The sequence below is a fragment of the Ostrea edulis genome, chromosome 1, assembly GCF_947568905.1.
Source record: "Ostrea edulis chromosome 1, xbOstEdul1.1, whole genome shotgun sequence".
Classification (NCBI taxonomy): Eukaryota; Metazoa; Mollusca; class Bivalvia; order Ostreida; family Ostreidae; genus Ostrea; species Ostrea edulis.
This window is the reverse complement of record NC_079164.1, coordinates 85,245,519-85,273,352: the sequence shown is the minus strand read 5'-3', so window position 1 is coordinate 85,273,352 and position 27,834 is coordinate 85,245,519. Positions and strand designations below refer to the sequence as shown.

At 34.9% G+C, this 27,834-nt stretch overlaps 2 protein-coding genes across 3 annotated transcripts in view; one reads left to right on the top strand and one right to left on the bottom strand.

The window, feature by feature from the left end:
- The window catches only part of LOC125677283 (FMRFamide receptor-like), a 35,414-nt gene extending 11,318 nt beyond the window's left edge, over nt 1-24,096 (top strand). The window contains exons 2-3 of one of the 2 annotated variants that reach the window (XM_048915295.2): nt 12,901-12,996; nt 22,632-24,096. In XM_048915295.2, coding sequence (XP_048771252.1) covers nt 22,636-23,760 — 1,125 coding nt within the window. In that variant the 5' untranslated portion in view covers nt 12,901-12,996; nt 22,632-22,635 and the 3' untranslated portion in view covers nt 23,761-24,096. The remainder of the gene's footprint in view (nt 1-12,900; nt 12,997-22,631) is intronic. The other variant, XM_048915304.2, reaches the window with a different exon arrangement.
- The window catches only part of LOC125677249 (CD109 antigen-like), a 291,878-nt gene that overhangs the window by 109,924 nt on the left and 154,120 nt on the right, over nt 1-27,834 (bottom strand). Inside the window, exon 16 of the mRNA XM_048915256.2 lies at nt 11,215-11,238. Within this exon, the coding sequence (XP_048771213.2) occupies nt 11,215-11,238 (24 nt within the window). The remainder of the gene's footprint in view (nt 1-11,214; nt 11,239-27,834) is intronic.

Sequence of the window (27,834 nt, the reverse complement as noted above, 5' to 3'; positions counted from 1 at the left end):
GAATCTTGTTTATGAAGAAATGATAAAAATTTTGGTGACATTCGATATTCATGCATTGATTACACTAGCAATATATTATGATCCTTCTTTACGCTGTCCAAGATTCAAGAGATTGTCATAGCGATTTTATGATCCATATTGATAGGCATTCAATTCAGAATCATGATACAATTGACTGCTGGTGGCCATGAATAAATCCCCTTATATCAAAGCTCTACACTGAAGGTTCCCAGTCCAGACTATAAGAATTTCTTGCTATATATACTTGAGTCAGGAGCTGTCATTCCAAGCTTTTACACAGTGAGGCAGCTGACCATGTAGAAGAACAACCAATTAAACTAGAGATAGTCAGAGACAGGCAGAAGTACTGATGAATTACAAACTTTTATAAAGAGCTTCGGGTTGGATCCAGAAAATTTTAAGTGGGGGGGGGGGCTTAGATAGTACTATTTTTGTCCAAATACTAAGGAGCTGAAGCTCTCATAATAACCTCCTTGCAAACATTTTTCAGTCTAATGGATATTTATGTTTTGGACCCCTATCAATGTACCAACCCCCTGGGTGACACAAACCACATAAAGCTTTAACAATCAAATTCTGTAACTTGGATAACACTTGAATTAGAAATTAAAATTCATTAAAGATAAGAATTCATCAACTGTTGTTTCACTGTTATTTTTATGCATTGAAGGTTTTCTCTCTCTGATCCCAATAAATGTTACAAAGTCCGTTAGAATACACAAGACATACAAAAAATTCATTAAATTTGAAAGGATAACCTTAAAAAACCCATTCATAATTAAAGACAGTAATACCCATACCATGGTGTTTGCCTTTAAATGAAATGAGATTTTACCTAGTTTGATCTTGTGTTTACATCTATCATCCTTCTTTAAAATTCTATCATTGAAGTTACTTAATTTGGATCGAAATTGGTCCCAGAAATTCAATTAACTCTTCTGTAAAATTGAGGTTAATTGGAGCATCTAAGCATGTCTGATTGAATGCATCCTTGCAAGTACCACCATGGCAAATTATTTAAACACAAAAGGAACTGCATAAACCAAACTTCCATTTTCTTCTTTTTCAAAACTTTTTTTTTATTTGTTTACAATTATCTTACTAATCATATTCCACTAAATGTTTCTTGCCATTGAAATTTGCTCATCATGACAATGATAAAAATATCAATACTCCGCAGCTTTTTGCGCTGTCATGTGACCTGGCATCTTAAGACAATACTTGCATGAAGATGGCTAGCAATATCCTACATAAAATGAAAGTTTTGGACATTCTACAAAAAAATTCTTTCCCCCTACTTAAGCCACATTTTACACTTGAAGAAGAAATTACGCCTTTCTATATTCTCTGTTTTAGACTGAATGATACTATTAGGTTTATTGACAAGTTCCTTTTTATTGAACAGAGAAGTCTTTATTAGAAGTCTGTATGATCCTGTTGCAGAGTTCTCCCCCTTTCATCAAGATCCTATTCAGATACTCATTAAGGTGGCTCATTAAGTTTATCTAATGGCTCATTAAGAACCTCTATAAAGCATGAATTCATCATCGAAAAAGTAATATACGTTTTCTATTATCTTAAAGGGACTGATAGATTCACGATTTTCATCCAAATTTTGTTTTTCACTTTAAATGATCAAAATCTAGCCTAAAATATTTAGAAAGTTTCACAATTTTTTTTAGGGTTATTCATCATGACAGAAGCTCATTATGGAGAGTTTATTATTTGTTTTGAAAACAAAGATTGAGGTGTATTATTGTTTACGGGGTTTTCAAAATAAATGGATATTGATCAAAGTATATATACCATATATATCACATATCAAGTATACTTTAGGTAAAATGTGTCTTTTAAAAGTTAAAATTTGTGACTGTACAAAATGAAGATGCTTTATTATATTACAAAATTCATGTTTCCCTGGTTTGTTTGTTTACATAACACAGAATCAAAGCTAAAATGTTGCTCTTATTCTTGAATTCAGATGGTCCAAATTTTGGTCGTCAACATTAAATGAGCTATAATTAATTTTTAACATCAAAAATGGGCATATAAAAAATTAGAACGTCTATAAGAGTCATGTAGGCATGATTTTTTAGATATTCATATCATGCATCAAATCACAGTGAAATTTGGATTTTACATGTAGAATCTCTTACTTGCAAACAAAACACTTTTTTTATCATTCAAGGGAAATATCACAAAAATATTTATATAATACAATCGAGAGCCTGTATCACTCTTTCGATGGTGAAATCATACATGTACTTATTAAGCCATTGAATAAAATTTTGGTGTAATGAGCTAGCTACCTTAACAACAATGAAAATATACACCATTCCAAGATAAATAAAATGCTTCAAGCAAGAAAGGCACACATTGCACCAGTTGTTTTCTGAAGTAAATGAAGGGATATAATTCATTTGGCCAGATTAATATATTTCACACATCACACTTTAACATTTTGGTTATGAACAGTATCAACTCATAAATCCATGAAAACAGTCATTCTGCACCACTCTCTTGAATGATAAATCAATTCTGTTGCCTTAATCATTTACAAATTTCAATGACTAAATGCATGTTTCGGGAATTTTTCTAATACTTCTGAATATGTGTTACAGATACAATGCAAATTTAATTCATTATGCCTAATCATTGCTCCTCCCACAGAAAATATCAAAAAATAGGATTATTTCTGTACTTTGAACAGCTACAACTTTAATAATGGTGTATTACATTAAAGCAATGAATTTACAAGAAGGAATACCCCTGCTCTGTCGTGACCAGACAAATATGGCCCATACCGGGGTATATCTTTAAACTCCATGCACTGCAAACACTCAATAACTACATGTAGCTTGCCAATCTTGAATGCATTTGTTTTATGAATTAATTGGTACACAGTTGTCCCAGATTGAAGAAAACTAGAAAAAGAAAATGTTAATTACTGCACAGATCTTCAAACTAGTGATTTCCTACTTACAAGTGATGTACAATTTTGAAATTCTACTGTGTCATTGTGAAATTCTACTGTGTCATTGTGAAATTCTATGCAAGTCAATCTAATATCAAAAGATCATTGCAGAAAGTTTTATTGCAAATTTCTACTTCCTTTCCAAAGATATTGCTTATTTTGGACAAAATTAATTTTTTCTTTCCTTTATTTGTGAAATTCTGGACCCACTTATATTCTCAAGTTACTGCACTAGCTTTTAAGACAAAGAGACAACCCATGCTTTGAATATCCAGAAACACATCAATTTACTGCCTGGAGGTGAAAAGAAACATTTATTGGATAGTTTTACAAGATTCTGCTTCATGACGGTCATAAAATAGATAACTTTTTTTATATTTCAAGGAAAATAAAGATTAAAATCACAAAAAGATACATGGAGCACAATTAATTTTGCACCACAAAAACTGCACACATGTTGGTATTATAAATTTCACAAACACCTTAACCAAAAAAAAATCTCCAATTGTCAAAAATAGCACTTCTTTCCTGTGTCAAAAGCACAGTAATATCTGCACCAGTGTAGAAGTTTGTTTTCATTTAGAAAGTCTAAACTTTAATGCCTGCACAGGAATCATATCCCATCAGTAGATTGACCTTCAATACAGAATGTACCATTGATCCTTATCTGATCCAATCAGACGTACTGGTTCAACTACAAGCTGTCAGTGAAAGTAATCCATTCTTATGGTTACCACCCATAGTTTATCTAACTCAACATTGCTGTAGAATGATTCTTATCCAATCTAAAGTCAAATGGTACAGCCCATTGTCCCAAGATTTATTTCTATTCAGGAAAGTTATTACAGAAGCAATAGTCCTGTAACTTAGGTGGTTTGAGATTCAGGAAGTTATTACCAGAAGCAATAGTCCTGTAACTTAGGTGGTTGGAGATTCAGGAAGTTATTACAGTAGCAATAGTCCTGTAACTTAGGTGGTTGGAGATTCAGGAAGTTATTACAGAAGCAATAGTCCTGTAACTTAGGTGGTTGGAGATTCAGGAAGTTATTACAGTAGCAGTAGTTCTGTAACTTAGGTGGTTGGAGATTCAGGAAAGTTATTACAGTAGCAATAGTCCTGTAACTTAGTTGGTTGGAGAGGCACAGGATTAAATGTCTCAATTCCTGTCTGGCATTTCTCAACTATAATCCAGTCAATCCAAATTTGTGCAATTTCTGTGTTTACTCCAATGGTGGTTCTTTACATTTGAAAATTGTACAGAAGAAGGGACGTAATTGCATGGGCAAAATCGGTCATGCTATAAAAACAGACCAATATCTTGCAGGTAGAAAGTTATTGAATTGAATTTTCTAATATCAGTCATAATATTAACCATTTACTTGTTGCTGACTTTGAGACAATAATGTTTTGATATTGCATTGTTAACTCTGACGCTGTCCTCTGACGATCACTCTTTCAGTATGACGTTATCGACCTTACACAATCGGATTGACAGTTCATCCTAGAATAATCTTTGTCAAAGTATTAATTAGTTATAGTTAACCTTTTATATCATTAAAAAAAATACTCATCGAGACATGAATTCAAAAGGTTTTGTCATGCAGCCACGAGTTTGAGACTCTGGCATTGAATCCTTGAATCGATGGAACAAACGCAGAAAACTTGTAGATTTTCAGAGATTATATTGCATGTTTTCAAACATTATTAAAATCTGGCATGATTGCTCAAGGAAATGCGTGAATACACTGAAGTCCTAAACAATGTGCATATATATATTTACATTCACTGAAACTTTTCTCTTATATCTAATTTGAAATTGACATTGTTTTCATCTGCGACAATGAATATATGCTTGTTGCAAACTTATAGTTTGATTCATTTTTTAAAAATATACCACCTGTCCGAGTAATCATTACCAAAAAAGGTGCATTGGCTGTTCTGTTTAATGTAATGAATGGGTTTCTTTGTTGTTGTTTCATCAGGTGATGAAGGTAGCAAGCATCGCAGATTTCAACCGCTAACACAGGTTATGATTTCTTCCTGCAATGATTGCTTACCTCCATCAACCGATAAAACAACAAGGAAAGCATTTTATTGTTTAAATGAATACAGAACTACTTTCAAAAGAATTGAAAGTAAAATGTAAAAATAAAAAATTTACCTTTATAATATACGAGGTAAAAAAAAAGAAACGATATACTACGCAATACTCATGCATGCATGCAGTTAAAATTATTGTGGATTTAGATGATTATTAATGTTTTTTGTTTTTTTTTTACTAATGTGCTCTTTAATAATCATCAAATGGTAAGCGAAACGCTAAATGGTAGCATAAATTTTATAATGTAACATAATTTTAATGTTTTTCGGAAAAATGCCGATCACTTTAATCTAATTACTGGGTTTTTTTATTTCACAATGATCTTTAAATGTCCAGTTTGATTGTGTTCACAAAATATGATTTAATCATCCTCACAAAATTGTTGTGAGGTAATGCCGCGTCAAAGTAAAGATGAGTGAAATAGAGCAGTTGGGATGGTTCAGGCAGTGACGTGCCAAAATGACGTTGCACATCGATTTGCTGTGTCTCGGATAACCATTACGAGACTTATGGGTCGTCTAAGAACGACTGGCACCACACACGACAGACCACATAGCGGCCAAAAAAAGTAACCACACAATGTGACGACCGTCAAATTTGATTGGCACATCTACGTAACCAGTTTCTGCCTGCCATTGTTAAAGCAAACCAGACAGCTGGTAGGAACAGCAACAGAATTTCTACCCAAGCGGTACGTAATCAGCTGAGGGAGGTTAAAGGTTACGCTCAAGACGCCCAGTAGTTGGACCCATGCTTACACGAAGTCTTCGTACAGCACACTTACCCACATATATTTTGGAACCGTATTTGGTGGTAAAATGTGCTGTTTAGTGATGAATTTCGGTTTCTTCTTCGTCGTAGTGATGGCAGGATGAGAGTCTATCGACACCAAAACGAACAATACGCTGATGCGTGCATGGAAGCAATAGGTTTGGTGGTGGGAGTGTAATGGTCTGGGCAGGGATTACTACACATTGTGGACGCGCAGAGCTAAAGATAATCGAGGGCAGACTTACTGGATTCTGTTATCGAGACGAGATCCTATCTTCTATAGTGCAGATGTTTATTGCAAGGTTTGGAAATCACCACACGTTTCAGCAGGACAACGCTCGATGTCATGTGACGCGCATTTGCATGGAGTATCTTGAACAGAACTTGATGTTCTGCCTTGCCAGCACTATCTCCAGACTTATCCCCAATTGAGCATCTCTGGGATGAGCTTGACAGACGGGTGCAGAGACTCCCGAATCCACCGGAAACAATGGAACTGTTACAAGCTGAATTGCTAGAAGAGTGGAACAATACCCCACATGCTGCAGTGCAAGGACTAATTGTGCCCATGAGGCACAGATTGAGAGCTGTGATAGACACAAGAGGCGGACATACTCGTTATTTAGTCTTTTAATTTTGTATTCTGAGGCATCCACTTGATCATGTAACTACTATATTTCATAGAAGTCAAATTTATAAATACGCTTTTGTTGTTGCTTTTGGTTCACCTTCTTGTTGATAAAAAACTGTTTTATACATTTATATTTCATGCAAGGAATTATGTCTAAACTATAAATTGACTGTATCGTTTCTTGTTTTGCATAGTATACAATCAAAAACCAATTGTTGACGCCCAACCGCCCGCATCACCAAACCAATAGCCGAGTTCAACTTCGTTGCAACTCGGCTAATAAAGTTTACAACACTGGAAACAATATCAGAGGTTATTATCAATTTAAAAAAAAAAATCCCCATATTGAGAACATTCACAGAAACAAAAGATTTTGACCTTCCACTACTTACCAAAATATTTGGGGAAAAAAGCCCATTTCTTTGCCTGTAAAAACATTTCTGTCTGTAGATCTTTAGAAACATTTGTTTGTAAACAGTGTGATAGACGGATGTCAGCAGGAAAGACTTGAAATACTTACTCCCAACTTTTTAAAAGTGGAGATTCTATGTAAACCAAAAGGACTAGCTTGATGCCTGAGTACTATCAGCAATTCCGCAGGGCTTGTAAAAGTTGGTAGCATTAGAGAGAAATTTGGTTACACAGTATTGTCATTTTTTGATCTTGAGGGTCCATTTATCAAACCTCATAATTACCGTATCAATAAAATCTTGCATATAGCATTTGTACCAGTGTCAAGCAGTACCTATAGTTTTCATTTTTTGTGCAATTATTAAGTCATTACTAAAGGATGACTGATACACTGAACAGAAAATGGTTCTTGGAAATAAATTTGTGCCCGATATATCACTAATAATGAAATGATACAACCAAACTAAACAAGAGGCCCATGGGCCACATCGCTCACCTGAGTCACCTTGGTCCATATCAGAAGATTTTCCATATCTATTTGTATGTAAAACCATAGTCCCTATTATGGCCCCAAACCTTCCCCTGGAGGCCATGGTTTTTGCAAACTTGAATCTACACTATGTCAGAAAGATTTCATGTAAATGTGAACTTCTTTGGCCCAATAGTTTTTGAGAAGAAGATTTTTAAAGATTTTCCCTATATTTTGTATGTAAAACTTTGATCCCCTATTGTGGCCCCATCCGACCCCCGGGGGCCATGATTTTAACAATTTAGAATTTGCATTATATAAGGAAGCTTTCATATAAATCTCAGCTTTTCTGGCTCAGTGGTTCTTGAGAAGAAGATTTTTAAAGATTTTTCCTATATATTTGTATGTAAAACTTTGATCCCCTATTGTGGCCCCATCTGACCCCCGGGGGCCATGATTTTAACAATTTAGAATTTGCATTATATAAGGAAGCTTTCATATAAATTTCATCTTTTCTGGCCCAGTGGTTCTTGAGAAGAAGATTTTTTAATGACCCTACCCTATTTTTACCTTTTCTTGATTATCTCCCCTTGGAAGGTGGTCTGGCCCTTTATTTTAACAATTTAGAATTCCCTTTACCTAAGAATGTTTTGTGCCAACTTTGGTTGAAATTGGCCCAGTGGTTGTTGAGAAGAAGTTGAAAATGTGAAAAGTTTACAGACGGACAGACGGACGGACAGCATGACGGACGGACGGACGCCGGAATACAGGTGATCAGAAAAGCTCACTTGAGCTTTCAGCTCAGGTGAGCTAAAAATAGGGTATCTAGTATACCTCTAGAGGAAATTTTTTCTGCCGAAAATTCAGATTATGCAAAGTAGACGATAAAAAAAAGATAAAAGTTTTCCTGTCCTCACTGATCTCTGGTTGGTACCTGACCTCTTGACTTAATCATTGCATATTCATCCCATAAAACTAGAAACTTCAGAGAACTAAAGATTGTTTTTATGAAAAACAAATGTCTCCCCAGCTCCCCAAATTGGGAGTGCACCAAATCAAACCTCCTTCCATTAATTTACTGCATTTGGTATGGAGGAGAAAGCATGAGCTGGAACATAGACATTATGGGCTCCCATAAGCCATATAGAAGTGTTCACAAACTATTTCACACCCTCCACCCCTCAGATCCACTTTAACTTTAAGGATAACAATAGGATACTCCTGTCCCTACAATATGCACATCTACAAATGGCATTGAAGTATTGTATAAATTCTCAAGCCTATCGGATAAGTCATATAGGAGAAGTGTTCACAAGCTATTTTAACATCCTCCACCATTCTTAAATCACGGCGGGTGTGACCAGTTGACAGGGGATGCATATTCCTCCTAGGCACCTGATCCCACCTCTGGAGTGTCCAGGGGTCCGTGTTTGCCCAACTATTTTGTATTGCTTGTGGGAGTTATGAGATTGATCACTGTTCATTATCTTCACAAGATGTTAACAAATTTGAATATGCACTATGTCTGGAAGCAACTTGAATGTGCACTATGTCAGCAAGCTTTCATGTAAATTTCAGCTCTTCTGGTCCAGTGGTTCTTGAGAAGAAGATTTTTAAATGAACCCACCTTATTTTTGCATTTTTGTGATTATCTCCCCCTTTGATGGGGGAATGGTCCTTCATTTGAACAAACTTGAATCCCCTTCACCCAAGGATGATTTGTACCAAGTTTGGTTGAAATTGGCCGCTCTGGAAAAGATGATTTTCCTATATATCAGCATGTAAAACTTTGATCCCCTGTTGTAGCCCCATCCTATCCTGGGGGCCAAGATCTGAACAAACTTGAACCTACTTTATACCAGAAAGCTTTCAGGTAAATCTCCACTCTTATGGCCCAGTGGTTCTTGAGACGATTTTTAAATGACCACACCCTATTTTTGCATTTTTGTGATTATCTCCCCTTTGAAGGGGGCATGGTCCTTCAGTTGAACAAACTTGAAAGCCCTTCACCAAAGGATGATTTGTACGAAGTTTGGTTGAAATTGGCCCAGTGGTTCTGGAGAAGAAATTGAAAGTATGAAAAGTTTACAGACAAACGACGGACATGGCCGGGTGATCAGAAAAGCTCACTTGAGCTTTCAGCTCACTTATTCAGCTCACTTGACCTTTCAGCTCAGATGAGCTAAAAAAAACTATGCATAAAATGGAGATTGAAAGATTAATTCAACAAATGAACATTACCACAAGACCAATGATGATCTCGAGACAGTTCCCCTGCCCCTATTTTCTCTAAAACCGATAATTGCTAACTGAAAAACATTTAATTTCTTCAGAAATCTTTCGTTTTCTCATACTAATTATACGACTAGACATCATCATGAGATTCAAGACGCAAGTCTCTATTTTACAAAATTAATATATAGATCGGACATATTATATTCAAGTTATATGAGGACAGATAGACTAACGAGTGAATTAAATCTCCCCAGCCCAACAACAGGACGGTAGAAAATTATCTACAGTATAATCCTCAACAGGGTGACACTCAATTAGAGCAGCTTAAGAGCCAATATCTAAGTATGCCTGTCAACTCTGATATCTTAAAAGAGTACTGTCAGTAGACCATGCTGGCCATGTCACACTTGGTTAGTTCAATTACCACTTGCTGTATATGGAACACCCCCATCCCTATAGTATAGTCTTTCACCCCCATCCCTATAGTATAGTCTTCCATAACTGCTGATTAATCAATAGTCATACAGATTCTGAAGTAAGAATCAATTAAAACTAGAACACATGTAACCACTTATATTCACTGTTAATGCTATAATTTGCTATATGCCACTGATTTTCCTACAGGTGTTTGCAGCCAAAATGCTCCAATAACACCCCTTCCACACTAATGGACATCTCTCATGACCTATACCTCTCTCTAAATGGACCTCTCTCATAACCTACCCCTCTCTAACTCATTACCTCACCTTTACCTTTATTCAAAGCCATAACATGTACAAGCTAGACACCCACTTTAGATATATTTCCCATCTTAGTTACAACTTGAGCCTGCAGCTGGTAAGTTAGATACAGTCGGTCTTTCATTAATTCAACTGCATCTTTTAAATCAGCATATTTGCAGTATTATTTCTCAAATAAGTGATATATAGATATGATGTATATATGTATGTTTATTTTTTCCCCCAGTGATATCGTGTGTGTATTTTATGTATATATTTTATATTATGTTATCTATTTTTCTATTCTCTAATTTATCTGTCTGTGAATATGTTTTATACAGGACCACAATGTAAACTAGTCATTTGTACTAATTGTGCTATCCTGTCTAAATAAAAGAATTTATTATTATTATTATTATATTATTATAACTGCAGTCCATTAAAACTTATTCATTTTCAATAAAATGCTTGCATATAAAAGAATAGGGACATTCTGATATTCCTTGATGTTGCATAGAAATTGAAAACTTAATTATGAAAACATATGCGACTCAAAATATAAAATTTTGACCGATAATTGAATTCTACAGAATGCTATTAATAACTCAGATGTGCTCTGCATGCCCTTTAATAACCTGTGTAAATTTTAAGTATATACCCTTAGCCATTTAAATTTCCATACCATAATGTAATTGATATCAACTATAATTAATTCCTTGTAAAAAGTGTATCCATTGTGCAACGTTTTGGCTGCAGCCTCCCTTGCAGATTAAGTCCTCTATCTGGGTACATAGTTTGTGGGAATTTTCACCTCCAATCAACCGTAGAAGAAGCTGTTAGTCTCCTCTGCCATCTATTTAGAGTGGAAATTAGACTACTTACCTTGTCGGAGAGGGCCAGTTGATTCTATAAATTAAAAAAAAAAGTATATATGAAAAGCATATCCATTTCCAAGTATAAATCTGATTTCAAAGTATGATAATTGAATTTCTAATAATTTCATATTCATTGTTATGTTCACTTAATTCAACAAATTTCATATTTAAACTCCTGTATGCAAATTTACGGTGGGCAAAAAACCCAAAAACATGATATATAACGGGATTGCAGTATCATAGAAAATAGTAAAACTAATTCATCAACTCTGATTGCTTTAAAGTTTGAATAAGCTAGAATTAACATAGAAAATAGTAAAACTAATTCATAGACTCTGATTGCTTTAAATTTTGAATAAGCTAGAATTAAGAACATGTAAATACAGTATATTGCAGTTTGCAAAACTCCAAGACATGCAGCAAGCTTCAGAATTAACTGTAATTATGTTTATCTCTTTAGTATCTCTCTATCTGTTCCTTTACCCTTTCTATTTCACTCTTTCTCTCTCTCCCTCTCTCCATACAGCTGTAGCCAGAGACTGTTTATATTTCTTTAAACTTCTTTCAAGATCCACTTAGAGTTCCAATTTGTTTTGTTTTTTTAAAGTTTGAATATTGTATTTTATTAGTTTAACTGCATTAAAATTGTTTTAAATCATTAATTTGATTTCTGTAGATTCATGGCTCCCTTCAAATCAGGTGATTGCACTGGGTGTAGTATCATCACTTTGCAGTGATTTTAGGAGCAGTTCCACTTTGTAGTGATTTCAGGTGCACACTTTGTAGTGATTTCAGGTGTATCAGACACTTTGTAGTGCATGATTTCAGGTGTATCAGACACTTTGTAGTGATTTCAGGTGTATCAGACACTTTGTAGTGATTTCAGGTGTATCAGACACTTTGTAGTGATTTTGGGTGTATCAGACACTCTGTTGTGATTTTAGGTGTATCAGACACTTTGTAGTCATTTTGGGATATCAGACAATTTGTAGTCATTTCAGGTGTATCAGACACTTTGTGGTGATGATATTAGGATTACAAAACCATGGCATTCAATATTAATGTAATTTGTAGCATAAATACTGTTGGTCAGGGCAACATGCCCACATATCTCCTGTGATAACAATATTCATTATACAATAGGACAATTATTGGATGGGTCCCTGTGGAGTGTATGACAGTCCGGCTTCAATGGAATCCAATTTCTTGCCACTTTCATTTAGCACTTTGCAGTGATTTCATGATGAATGTTGTGCACTTGTAACATCCAATATTCACAAATTCCGACTGGTTTCTTTTGGGCACCACGGTTGTTTTGACAACAGGAATATGGCAGCAAGAGAAAACAAACCTTCATATAATTACTCCATATGTTTTATTTTCTCAATATTGCCACCAGCAGAAAAACTGTCTGTTTCCTGTTTTAAATTCTCAAATCAAAGTCTTCATTTCTCAGTGCTGTGCCAATTTAAAATTCTATAGATTACCTACATCACACATGTGCCAATGTCATGTCCTACTCCAGATAAACCCAGATTACTGGCCCTGCAGACATGATTATAACCTCTTTAAATGGCAAATTCTCCACACTAATGGTGAACCAGTGTTTATTTATCAAAATTGGAACATTAATACTTTGTCATCTAATGCCCTATCTTAGTTTTAATGTTGTGTCAATTTTTATAATGACTAGATTCATCAAAGTAACAAAGAAAAGACTGATCAAACTGTTCAGGTGTGCTGCTGTTTTCGATGACAAGTTCTGAATCTGCAAATCTTCAATTTTGGGGTAGGTGGACATTTAAGGCAGCCTCTATTAAGGCGCCCTGAACTTAGTCCGAGGATCATAATTTGAGAATACTTGTATATCAAATTGTACTTTCCACCTCTATCCAAGAGGAAGAATTTCTATATATTCAGATGTAAAATATTTAAATCTCTTTTAAATTGTCAACGACTCGTACAGCAATTGATAGCAATATTTAATTCAGTGAGCAAAAGGGTCAAATTGTGGACTAAAAACAAACTTTACTTTTAGCAACTTTTGAAAATCTTAGGGATAACTTTGGCAATTTTAATCTAAATTTTTAAGATCAATTGTATGAAAATAGTACTAGATTTTCAATGGTGTGCTTGCATGGGTTAAAAAATTCATGCACAGGGGACCAAAGAATTAAACTGTGCAAATTTTTTGGACAAACTTGACACAATTTTTCAACCCACAGAGATGAATTATCTGCATAGAGAGAACAGTTTTGACAGTTTTTCAATATATCATAACTAATGATAATGCACGTTATTCAATTTGTATGCACACTGTGTTGCATGGGCCACCGCATTAGTTGAAAAGGTACTGCGCCACATTGGTTGAAAAGGTACCACATGGAATTTATTTTTTCAATTTTTATTTGTTTATTTCGGTAAATGAGACAACTACACTGTATAATGTATGTTATAGATTAATAAATTTATAAACATATTTTTGACCAAATAATTGAATGTATATTCATTCATCACCCATTCTCAGTTAATGTGTGCAAATCACAAATCTATTTGCTGAAAAAATAAAGATTTCAAAAACTGTCCTTCTGTACTTTTTCATATAGCTAAATAATTGCAGAAAAGAGAAATATAATTATCTGCATGTAATTGTCTTGCATTTCATTTTTACACAATGTCAAACATAAGCACCCTATAGCAAGTAAATTAAACTCCCAGAAAAATTCTTGAATCAGAATTTCCTGGGAATACCACTATATGCACATCTACACAGTGTGTCCTTATTAACTACAAAGTTTCACGAAATTCTGTTGAGCAGTCTCAGAGGAGTTGCACCGACAAAAAAGGGACTGACAGATTGACAGACTGACGGACGAGTACGTCAAAGACATTATACCCTCCACAACTTCATTGCATGGGGTATAATGAAGACCATCCTGTTCTACAAGATCAAATAGGTCTAATCATGTTCATTTGCAACAAACTGTGTACTCCTAAGTCCTAGTATTGACCTTTACATATATTATATTTCAGACTGAATTCATATAGAAATTAAGTTGAAATAACTTCTTTATGCCATACCTTCAAAGTCATCGAGTGTTAATGACAGCAGGAGAACCACAGAAATTTTAACTTGATCATTCTCCAAGTCTGCTGAGATTTCTGTAGAATTTCATTTTAATTTGGGGGGTAGCGGCAATTTTTGTATATTGTTAAAGAGTTTAATACAGTTTCTTTGGGAGGTAATCTCATGAACCTTGCCCAAAGACAGAGAAGCTTGTTACCACAAACTGTGAACCTCTGTCATCTCTTGATGAGAGAGACATTGGAACTCTTGTGCCAGGCTGTATGATCTAAAGTCTCCCATATAAGATTATGCATATATATCATAGGTTAAAGTCACAAGGTCATTTACATACATCAGGTCAAGGTCATATCATATTATGGTAGGTCATGCATTCTTACAACTTCAATTGATCTTTTTAATGTTTCTGTTTAAGATGGGAGAAAATGCTGCTTTCAGATTGCTCTTTCAAATACTGCAGTCACATTTTGAATTGTAGATTCTCACTGAAATTGAAACATTTTTGAAAATCAGATTCTAAGATAAATGGGTAAATTAAGAAACTGAATCAGACAAGTTACTGCGAATGATGAGGGTGAACTTTCATTTTACTGGCAATTAAGTCAATGAAGAAGTTAATAGAAAAAATGCAGGAGTCCTCCGTGCTCACTTTGATGATAAATCTAGAAATGAATAGCTGGAGCTGCAACACATTTCTTTATAGACAATGAAGATGACTATAATATCTAGTGTTCCTTCTGATGCATGCAAGTACCTATCAATTGAGACCTCTGGCATGTCATTGTGTATTGAATCCAAACACTTAAGAGACCTAGTGAGGACAACTCCTCTGTAATAATTAAATCTCATTTTTGTGACAACTTCCAAGGGACTTTGTGGTAAACTGGTGAAAATTAGACTTCAAATATTCTACTAACAGGAAGGATCAATTTGACGCTTAAAGTATTAAATGAATGATTATGGCCACTGGAGGCTCCATGCAGCTCCTTCTCAAAAGACAAGATAAATGACAATAACTTTAAAACATTCTTAATTCTGCCACCCTGCAGTAACCAAGTAGTTACACAAAAACACAGTTGACAGCCTAACCCTAACCCTAACCCTGCAGTAACCAAGTAGTTACACAAAAACACAGTTTACAGCATCAGGGTTAGTGATAAACATTCTGCCACCCTGCAGTAACCAAGTAGTTACACAAAAACACAGTTTACAGCATCAGGGTTAGTGATAAACATTCCGCCACCCTGCAGTAACTAAGTAGTTACACAAAAACACAGTTTACAGCATCAGGGTTAGTGATAAACATTCTGCCACCCTGCAGTAACCAAGTAGTTACACAAAAACACAGTTTACAGCATCAGGGTTAGTGATAAACATTCTGCCACCCTGCAGTAACCAAGTAGTTACACAAAAACACAGTTTACAGCATCAGGGTTAGTGATAAACATTCCGCCACCCTGCAGTAACCAAGTAGTTACACAAAAACACAGTTTACAGCATCAGGGTTAGTGATAAACATTCTGCCACCCTGCAGTAACCAAGTAGTTACACAAAAACACAGTTTACAGCATCAGGGTTAGTGATAAACATTCTGCCACCCTGCAGTAACCAAGTAGTTACACAAAAACACAGTTTACAGCATCAGGGTTAGTGATAAACATTCTGCCACCCTGCAGTAACCAAGTAGTTACACAAAAACACAGTTTACAGCATCAGGGTTAGTGATAAACATTCTGCCACCCTGCAGTAACCAAGTAGTTACACAAAAACACAGTTTACAGCCTAACCCTAAGCCTGCAGTAACCAAGTAGTTTACACAAAAACACAGTTTACAGCATCAGGGTTAGTGATAAACATTCTGCCACCCTGCAGTAACCAAGTAGTTTACACAAAAACACAGTTTACAGCCTAACCCTAACCCTAACCCTGCAGTAACCAAGTAGTTTACACAAAAACACAGTTTACAGCATCAGGGTTAGTGATAAACATTCTGCCACCCTGCAGTAACCAAGTAGTTACACAAAAACACAGTTTACAGCATCAGGGTTAGTGATAAACATTCCGCCACCCTGCAGTAACCAAGTAGTTACACAAAAACACAGTTTACAGCATCAGGGTTAGTGATAAACATTCTGCCACCCTGCAGTAACCAAGTAGTTACACAAAAACACAGTTTACAGCATCAGGGTTAGTGATAAACATTACAACCATTTACATGCTGCCCACGGAAATTGAAAATCACTCATTATATGTAGTAATTGTTTTCCAGCAATATGATGGCTTAATGATTTGCTAAAAATTTAATGGAATTGTTGCAAGAACGATGCCACTAGAGACAATCCCTACCAGTAGTACTATAGGTATCAATATCCATTAGATAGCTTTACCTTATCATATTGATGTGAATTTCATTTCTTAAAAGCTTTACAATATATTTAAACTGTTCAAATGATGTCTGCTGAGATGTCAATATAAGAAAACTCACACTTGTATAAGCCTCAAGACAATGCTGAATACTGTAAATACTTTATAAGCCTCAAGACAATGCTGAATACTGTAAATACTTTATAAGCCTCAAGACAATGCTGAATACTGTAAATACTTTATAAGCCTCAAGACAATGCTGAATACTGTAAATACTTTAGAAGTCTCAAGACAATGCTGAATACTGTAAATACTTTAGAAGCCTCAAGACAATGCTGAATACTGTAAATACTTTAGAAGCCTCAAGACAATGCTGAATACTGTAAATACTTTAGAAGCCTCAAGACAATGCTGAATACTGTAAATACTTTAGAAGCCTCAAGACAATGCTGAATACTGTAAATACTTTAGAAGCCTCAAGACAATGCTGAATACTGTAAATACTTTAGAAGCCTCAAGACAATGCTGAATACTGTAAATACTGTAAATGTCCCTCCACGTCTAAGAGCACATGAATTATTATGTATACATTTAGCCAAATCCTGATACTTGATGGAGCAAGATAATGTTTCCCTCAAGATGGATAGACCAGACCAGTATTACCAACGGCTCCTTGGAGAATGGATTCCTCTTGGACCCATTAAAACGGGTCTAATCAATCAGTATCCCCAGCAACAATCATCATTCTAAAAGTAGTCTGTTGTACTGCAGGCACTGAAATCAATGTCAAACTGCCACCACCTGATAGCCGTTCATCTCAAGACCGTAATATACAAATATAAAAAAAAACTAGTCCCATTGTGTGCACTGACAGCTTCAAACAGGTCACTGCAACAAATTTGTTCTATCTGAGGTAGAGTAAAACACCCACCTTTCACAATACAATATTTACATTCACTGAATCTCTTCTCTTATTATGTTCCCCAAACAAAGTTTGGGAACATATTGTTTTTACTCTGTTTCTTATTATTATTAGGGTCTTCCGTCTTCAGTGGAAGAACCTTCTATTATTCTATTGTTGATTTTTCACTTTTCTTATTATTATTTTTATTCTTTTTTTTTTTCCTTACCGATTTTGTGCAGAGGATTTCTCAGAGATGGCTTGATCGATTTACTTCAAATTTTTAGGGTTGATGCATTGCTATCTGAAGTTTATTTCTTTTTTTGGATTTTTGAAAATTCACTTCCGGTTGGAAGTTATCCGCCTTTTATCGATTTTCAGATGACCATTTTGTCCAGACAAAATCTCAAAAACGATAAAAGCTAGAGTGCTGAAATTTTCAGTGATGTTAGACGACATGTTGTAGTTGTGCACATGGGTTTTAAAAATTTCCGGAAGTGCCTAGTATGGAAGCTCCGTAGGGGTCGAAAATGGAGTTTTAAAAAATGTCCCATTTTCCCCCGTTTTGAATCATAACTTTTAACTCGTAAATATTTTGCTTAGACATATATAACAAAAGTTGTACAGTTTATTGAGATCTTTCGTGTCATATCAAGAAATGGGCCCATAGGCCTCATGGCTCGCCTGAACCATTGAATTTCTGTTACAATGATTAACTTTTTTCTCACGAAACTTTTGATAAGACATGTAGAATAAAAGTTGTTCAGTTTTGCAAAATCTATCTAATGATATAACAAAATAGGCCTCAGGGCGTCATGGCTCGCCTGAACAGTCGAATTTGTACCACAATTAATAACATTAATAACTTTTTTCTCGAGAAACTTTTTACAAGACATGTAGAACAAAAGTTGTTCAGTTTCGCAAGTGTTAACTAACGATGTTAATAAATAGGCCTGTAGGTCTCATGGCTCACCTGAACAGTTGGGTTATTGTTGCAATCTATAACATTTTGGTCAAGAAACTTTTAATAAGACATGTAGAACAGAAGTTGTTCAGTTTTGCAAGATCTTTCGAACAACATCATGAAAAAGGTGAACGGGCCTCATGGCTTGCCTGAAGAGTTTGATTAGTGTCACAATCAATAACTTTTTTCTCGAGAAACTTTTGATAAGACATGTAGAACAAATGTTCTTCAGTTTCGCAAGTGTTAACTAACGATGTTAAGAAATAGGCCTGTGGGTTCCATGGCTCACCTGAACAGTTGGGTTATTGTTGCAAGCTATAACATTTTTGTCAAGAAACTTTTAATAAGACATCTAGAAAAAAATTGTTCAGTTTTGCAAGATCTTTCGAACAACATCATGAAAAAGGCGAACGGGCCTCATGGCTTGCCTGAACAGTTTGATTAGTGTCACAATCAATAACTTTTTTCTCGAAAAACTTTTGATAAGACATGTAGAACAAAAGTTGTTAAGTTTTGCAAGATTTTTCAAACGATATCAAGAAAAAGGCCCACGGGCCTTATGACTCATCTTAACAGTCTGATAAATGTCGCAATCAATAACTTTTTTCTCAAGAAAATTTTAATAGGACGTAGAACAAAATTTGTTCAGTTTTGCAAGATATATCTAGAATGATATTTTAAAAAAAATAGGCCTCCGGGCGACATGACTCGCCTGATCAGTCTCGAATTTGTATCGCAGTAAATAACATTATTAACTTTTTTGTCGATAAAAAGGCTGACCCCTTTAATTAGTGGCCGAGAGCAGCAGAGATTCTTTAATTTATAGCACTTAAATGATCAATATTTGTAAAACATTACCGAAGCTAAATTGTACGTCTAGACAATATATTTGTATCATTATTTATGAACGAAAATCTCAGTCAAATTCTTATCTCATCACATCTAAAATTGGACGGAACAGACCCACTCGTTGCTCGCAACGAGATCGCATCTAGTTATTATTATTATTCTTTTTCTCCGTTACTTTTTTGTCCGGTAGTGTTCTCAGAAACTACAAAAGGGATCGATATGAAACTTTCCAGGATGATAGTATAGCGTTTGTAGATGTGCATAGTGATAGTCATTTTGTCTGCACGTGCATGCACACGCGCGCACGTGCATTGCAATTTTGGTACAAAAAATGGAAAATCAGAATATTGAAGGAAGCCATATAAAACCTAAATAGGATGATAGTATATCATTTGTACATATGAAAAATAATAGTTATTTTGTCAGCACGCGCACGCATGCGCGTGCACGCATGCACGTGCACGCACATTACAAAATTTGTACACTAACTTTGGAATCAGTCTAACTTTTTTGTTGTTCATTGAAAAGCCTTGAAATTCATATCATAAGTAGATATTGAGACCCTTAACTGATTTGCATGGTCAAAATTACCAATTTGCACGCGCATGCACGTGCACTTCATTTTGATTGGATTATACTAAAACGTTTGTAACTATCTTATTTATGAAGCGAATGAGATGATATTCACAGCATACGTAGACAATATGTGTATCTATATATTGGTGTAACAAAAAAATGCCAACGCAAACGCGCATGCACGTGCAACGTTTTTTAAATGTTCAATTTTTAAAGGACGATAACGTTTTCGTTTTTCATCAAATTCTATTGATATTAATGGTTTAGATGTGTCTTGGTACTCCTTACAAATTGCTGTGGTTAGAATTACTGCTCAGCACGTGCATGGACATGTGCTGAATTCTGATTGGACGATTTTAAAATCGCTATAACTTCCTTATATTTGGTGGAAACGTTATGAAATTTACACTGTGGGTATATGATACAAATGCCTGTTGAACGACATCAACAAAAATTCGGAATCATACACACGTGCGCGTGTATGCGCGTGCAACGCTTTCTTTCATTTCTTGGTACTGAAATGACAATATTGAACGTACTACATGTAATTAAAGGCTAAAATAAAATGATTTTTTGCTATAGAATCACAAGGACATCAGTTTTTAATTGGGCGAGGTTTGGGGAACATATATAACGGTCCCCGTTACAATTAGAACTAGTATTTCTTTTGAAATTGACTTTGCTTTCATCATGCAATAAATACATATTTGGTGCAAACTAGTTTGATCTGGTTTTCTAGTAGGTACCACCTGTCTGCTAAATCTTTACTAAATATGGAGTGGCATCAAGGTCAAAGGGTGCATGGGCTGTTCCATTTAACGTAACATGATATTTTAGATATTAATTCTAGTTTATATTTTTAATAATACATAAAAATATAAATATAAACAATAAAATGTCTTTCTTTGTTGTTTCATGGGGTGATGAAGGTAGCAATCATTGCAGAAAAATTTGCATAACCCCCTGTTACCACAGGTTATGCATTTTTACTGAAATGCTACCTTAGTACCTTCATCACCCCATGAAACAACAAAGAAAGCATTTTACTGTTTAATTACAGTGGAGCCTCGTTAATCCGGACACTTTGGTTCCCAGCAAAATCGTCCTGATAAATGAAGCGTTCGGATAATTGAATCGCATATTTTCTAGCTTTGCATAAGTAGCCAATATGTGCCTATTTTATTGATGCATAGTGAATTAAACACATTCTATCATTGGATTTAACCATTTGCATTAGTAAATAAATTATGATAATGTTAACATTTACATGTATTTCAAAGCACTAAAATTTAATGTACGTGTTCAGTGTATTTGCCTGTGCTTACATTGTACATACATATGATCCCTAAAAAAATGAACAAAACTGTGTACCGTATGCACTAAAACAAATAATTAAGCACTTTATGTAACTATAAGTTATTAAATCATTAGTAACTAACATAATCATTTACATTTCAAACATTTCACCACACTTTTACTTCTTAAAAAGGCCAGTAATTTCCATCTGTCACGGTTCACGGGTTCGGCGGTCTGTTAAAACAATCTTCATCGTCCAAAGTTGTTATAAGAATTTCATGATTATCATGTCAGTTGACAACATTCTTTAACCAAAATTCAATCTGCCAGACTTTATATTTCTTATTCTATAATTATCCAAGACAATATCAGGAAAACAAAATCATTTAAGCTCGTAATATCAAGACCTACTACTGCTTTGATCTAGTCACGCGCACCTATTATTTCCATGATGTGATAATAACGGAACAAAACTCGGGTGAAATTAACATTACAGGTACATACAGAATTTAATTGTCATTTTCCTTAAAATGGTAATTTTCTCACTTCTACGCAGAGTTTAAAATTTCGAAAGCAATAAAGCTCTACAACATCGTAACAAGAATCAATCGTACACAGGTACATTCTACATGCGCGACATTCTAAACATTAAAAAATCATACTATATATACATATGCATGAACATACATGTATATTTCACGCCAATCAACAGAATAAAATCCAGAATCTAGAAGTATAATCTACACTCTTTAGATTTGAATAAGCCGATATCAATTTACGAATCAGTACAACTGATACGTGTAGCAGTTAAAAAAATTATCATTACGGCATGATGTTTAATTTATTAATACTATTAGGGTATTGATCAAGACTATAAAATAATATGCTACAGATTTATTTACAAAATTCAACACTACACGCAATAAAGATATTATGTGCGAAAATTGGCAATACTGAATGTCTCGATCGGCACATGCTATCTAACGGACTTATCATCACACACCACCTAATTGGAGGGAGGTGTTGACAGGGTACAGGTAATCGCTTCAATTAGACAGTTTAGCTTGTTTTCTTTATAATTTACACCTTGCTAAAATTGTCCGACACAGACCTTCCCTAAACAAAATTACCGTCCAGATTAACGGTACAATTTTCAATGCATTATAACGTTTTGTAGTAAAAAGTGACCGTCCGGAACGCGAATTTCCGGATTAATGATGCAAAATAATGTATAAAAATTCCGTTCCCTAGAAAAATCGTCCGGAAGGTGAAGCGTCTGGATTAATGGCGTCCGGATTACCGAGGCTCCACTGTACATTTTTCATAATGGACATGGTTTCAGGTTCATCGTTTAATATGGGTTTGGTTTAATTTCTTTCTTTTTTGCAGAAGAATGACAGATACAGGAGATGAAAACCAATTTGTCAACATCACCATGACAACCTTAATCAACAGCAGCACCCACACGATGTACGAACAGAGTACCACCCTACCCCCAACCAACTCTGAGCGGGATGTCATCAATGTACTCAATAACTATGGACTTCCTGCCGTGTGTTTGTTTGGAATTGTCGGGAACATCCTCAACCTGACCATTCTGACTCGACGGAAACTCCGCCGTTCTCTGCGAACTGTGGAACAAGCTGCGAACTTGTGCCTCATTTCCTTAGCCCTGTCCGACTTCTTGTTTTGTCTGTTTGCTTTCCCAACCACATTCCTCCCCACTGATCATTACACAGAGAAGGGCTTCTTTTTGTATTATGGAATGTACTCGACTGCAATTATCAATGTCTTTATCCTGACAAGCACCTGGCTCACAGTTACCATGGCAACAGAGAGGTACATCGCTATATGTCACCCTCTGAACCAAATCTTGTTGATGACCTTGCGGAAGACCAAGTTAATAATCATTTGTGTGTATGTTTTATCAGCACTGTTCAATGTTCCCGTGCTTTGGAGAAATCAAGTGGTTGAAAAAGTGATTAATAACAACACGGTTGTTTATATCCTGGAAATCATACCACTGGGACACGATACAATGGTGGATACCATTTACAGAGTGGTGTGGGCTATTCTTGGCAACTTCATCCCTCTCATTCTATTGGTTGGCTTCAATATCTGCATTTGCTACAAAATCCACCAATCTTATCGATATCGCAAGAAATTTCAGTATGATAATTCATCTTCCCAAGACACCAACATCACACTGACTACCACCCTCATCGTCATCGTGGTCATGTTCCTCATCTTAGTGGCACCCTCAGAAATTGTCCTCCACATTGCTAGCATGGTTCACACTGAGAACTATCGTTCAATCGAAGCCGTTATGAACTTCATGCAGTCCGTGAACTTTTCAGTCAACTTTATTTTGTATTGTATTATAAGCTCTTATTTTCGTAAGACCTTGCGACACATTTTTTGCTGTTACTGGCATAATCACAGAATGGACTCATACAAACTAAATCCCAAGGCAGATTTAAGCAAGGTTCCGCTTCAACACATCAATGATGGATTGTGAGAAACAGTGATTAATTAAAAGTAACGCGAAATACAGTTTGTTTAGGGAACTCTTCAGAATTCAATTTCTTAGACAATCCTAGGTCTTAACAGCAACTACTCCAATGGAAATGACTCAATTAACCACTCAATGTACACTGATGTGATAACTGAAAACTGCAATAACCAACCAGTCAGGGTTAGAAGGGTCAGATAGAACATCTTTTGTTCACTACTGGATTTTATTAAACTTATTCTACAACTTGAGCACACAGATTAAATGTCTTTACCCTCTGTAGATTTGAAATGTACGTTTCACTATAAAATATTCCAAAAATACATAAAACTTTTAATACTTGATTTTTGTCCAGTCATTATATTCAATATCTGTAGAATATCAGTACAAGATCAAGCTGTCTCTGGATAGGAATTTAAGTGACAGTAGTAAATTATCCCATACAGACCACACACATGTATTTAACAGTAAATTATCCCATACAGACCACACACGTGTATTCAACAGTAAATTATCCCATACAGACCACACACGTGTATTCAACAGTAAATTATCCCATACAGACCTGCACACACATGTATTCAACAGTAAATTATCCCATACAGACTTGCACACACATGTATTCAACAGTAAATTATCCCATACAGACCACACACATGTATTCAACAGTAAATTATCCCATACAGACCACACACATGTATTTAACAGTAAATTATCCAATACAGACCACACACATGTATTTAACAGTAAATTATCCAATACAGACCACACACATGTATTTATCAGTAAATTATCCCATACAGACCACACACATGTATTTAACAGTAAATTATCCCATACAGACCACACACATGTATTTAACAGTAAATTATCCAATACAGACCACACACATGTATTCAACAGTAAATTATCCCATACAGACCACACACATGTATTTAACAGTAAATTATCCAATACAGACCACACACATGTATTTAACAGTAAATTATCCCATACAGACCACACACATGTATTTATCAGTAAATTATCCCATACAGACCACACACATGTATTTAACAGTAAATTATCCCATACAGACCACACACATGTATTTTAACAGTAAATTATCCCATACAGACCACACACGTATTTAACAGTAAATTATCCCATACAGACCTGCACACACATGTATTCAACAGTAAATTATCCCATACAAACCACACACATGTATCTAACAGTAAATTATCCCATACAAAACACATGCATAAACAATAAATTATCTCAAACGTAAACAGTAAATTATCCCATACAGCACACACACATAAATAGTAAATTATCCCATACAACACACACACATAAACAGTAAATTATCCCATACAACACACACACACATAAACAGTAAATTATCCCATACAGCACACACACATATGTAAACAGTAAATATGCCTCCTGTACAGAGTGCATAAGGTAAGAAAAGTAAACATTTCAAATTGATCTCAACATCCTTAGAATAATAATACAAGCCACAAGGGATAAGCCCGTTTTGGGCCTGAACTCTGTGATATCATAAATATTGATGGCATCACAGAGTTTGAGCCCAAAACAGGCTTAATTATCCCGTGATACAAGCCAATAAAATTCAGGCCATGATTTTACTTAAATAATGAATCAAATTGTTTGATAAAGAATAGATGCGTGATCTTCTAATTTCTGACCTAGTCTATAGTCTCAGTATATGGTCATGAAATCCGGAGTTTAAATTTTCCCATCCCTCATGTCCAAGAATGCTCACTGCACGTAATAACTTATGTAGCACCATGCATATTCTTCAATATTCTCGAAAAGGACAATTTACAAACAAAAGTATTGCAATAAACATAACCAAATGTATTCACAGGAACTGCACCTCCTTCAACATAAGAAAGAACACGTACCTATAAATTGAACAATGATATCAAATCAAAACTGCTTTATAAAATCTGCAGTTGTCTGCCCTTTTCATGATTTACAATTTTGTATATACATTGCTTTAGATAGTCACACTTTCCCATCAGTGACTTAATTGTAATCAATGGTTCTTAAAGGTCACACGAAACGATATTCTCAAGAAATAGAGTTATGTATTTGGGAATTCATTTATCAAGGTTTCTTAAACAAGAATTCTTTTTTAATTTTTTCATTTTTTTTAAATGCAAGATAACGTCAATTCAGCTGATCAAATGTGCTAGCGAGATCACAAAAATGATCTTCGATGATTGCAGCTTTAATACCTCCCAATTGCTGCATGATGATGTCAGAAAGACCCACTACAGTGATGTAATAAAAGATTTTGTATAACTAAGTATTTATTGTATATCTTTGAAAAATGCCAGTGTGTTGCAATTGCAGAATTAGGTTGCAGAAGGAAGTTAGCATGATGTACCTCATTCCCAAGGAGATCCAAAATTTAAAAAACAAATATGGGTACAAAATCTCCAACACAATGGATTTGTCGCCACGATTCACACTTCAAGGTTATGTGTGAAACATTTCACAGATTGACCATTTTTGTCAGTAGCCAAACAAAGTAGGTACAAAAAGATCAATGTAAAATCAGACACTGTGCCAATCACTTTTTCTATTAAGCCCACTGCTTACTTCAAGCAAAGAGCACTAAAAGTATATAATTATGTATTACACAAGATTATTGTAATTGTAAAACAATTTCATGTTTGGTCTACAAGTACAATATTACTCTACCAGTCAACAATATTTACATAGCTTCATATTTATGATACGTCTAATATATATGCTTACACTCAGCTCCTAAAGTATGCAACTTATGTTTTCTTATTATTGACAATAAAATTTCATTAAATCAAAATTGCAAATAAACTTTTCATTCTGAAATTCAAAAAGAAAATCATGAAGTATGCTATATATAGTCAACATGTATATTTTAAAACAAAGAAATATTTCATTCTTATCATTTTTTTTTCCTTAAAAATTTTTAGCGGGCCCTGCATGGAGTCACAACCAGGCCTCTACCCTGGAGTTCATGAAATTTACAATTTGGCAGAGGCCTTCCTGCTCCACATCACCACACATTCAGTTTTTCATACATGTGCTGTTGTAGAGATTTTTACAAAATTGTCAATTTTTGGCAGTTTTTGTCTCACCCTAAGGCTCCAGGAGTGGAGAAGTCCTTAAATATGTAATCTTGTCTCAAAGATGCTTCATACCAAATTTGAAAAGAATTGGAATGGTACAGTAGTTAAATTTAAATATGTTTGATCATGTTAACTCATATCACTTGACGGATGATGACGGTCGCAGACCTGGTGAATTGCAATAATTAAACCACTTGAATTTACTCAGGTGACCTAATTATGAATATTCTAATATTTAATTATTACACTATAAAAAAAAAAAATTCTTTTGTTGTTAAAAATTCACATTTTTGTACATTCCTGAAGAAATTAATCATCACATTAAAACTAATTAATGCCCACAAAGAATCTCGATACTTTCTCATCCCCATGAAAGTATTTTCCATACAAAAAAAAGTTTTCAATGTACAGAAATGGTGTATTATTGCAAAAAAAAAAAAGTAAAAACAAATATGTCCTAGATTGTGAAATTGATTCCATACAATGCAAATACAGAATTAATGTTGAAACATCCTCTCTATTATTAAATGAATAATTCATTCATTTAAATTCCCTGTTGTGTTTTAATATTTTTGTATCCTCTCTATAAATAGATTCATCTGTGTGCATATAGTGCTCAATCGATATACTGCCACCTGTCATATGCCACTCCCGCTTATTATCTGAAAATCCTACAGAACAGATTTCTCCCCACGTTAACACCCCTGTTATAATGCCACCCCTGCTTATTGCCTGAAAATCCTACAGAACAGATTTCTGCCCATGTTAATTAACACCCCTGTTATAATGTCACCCCTGCTTATTGCTTGAAAATCCTACAGAACAGATTTCTCCCCATGTTAATTAACACCCCTGTTATAATGCCAATTAACCCAGCATAATGCCAGCTAGAGACATAAGATAAGTAACTCTTACATGGGCTTATTTACCACGTCCCACCTATAAATCATTA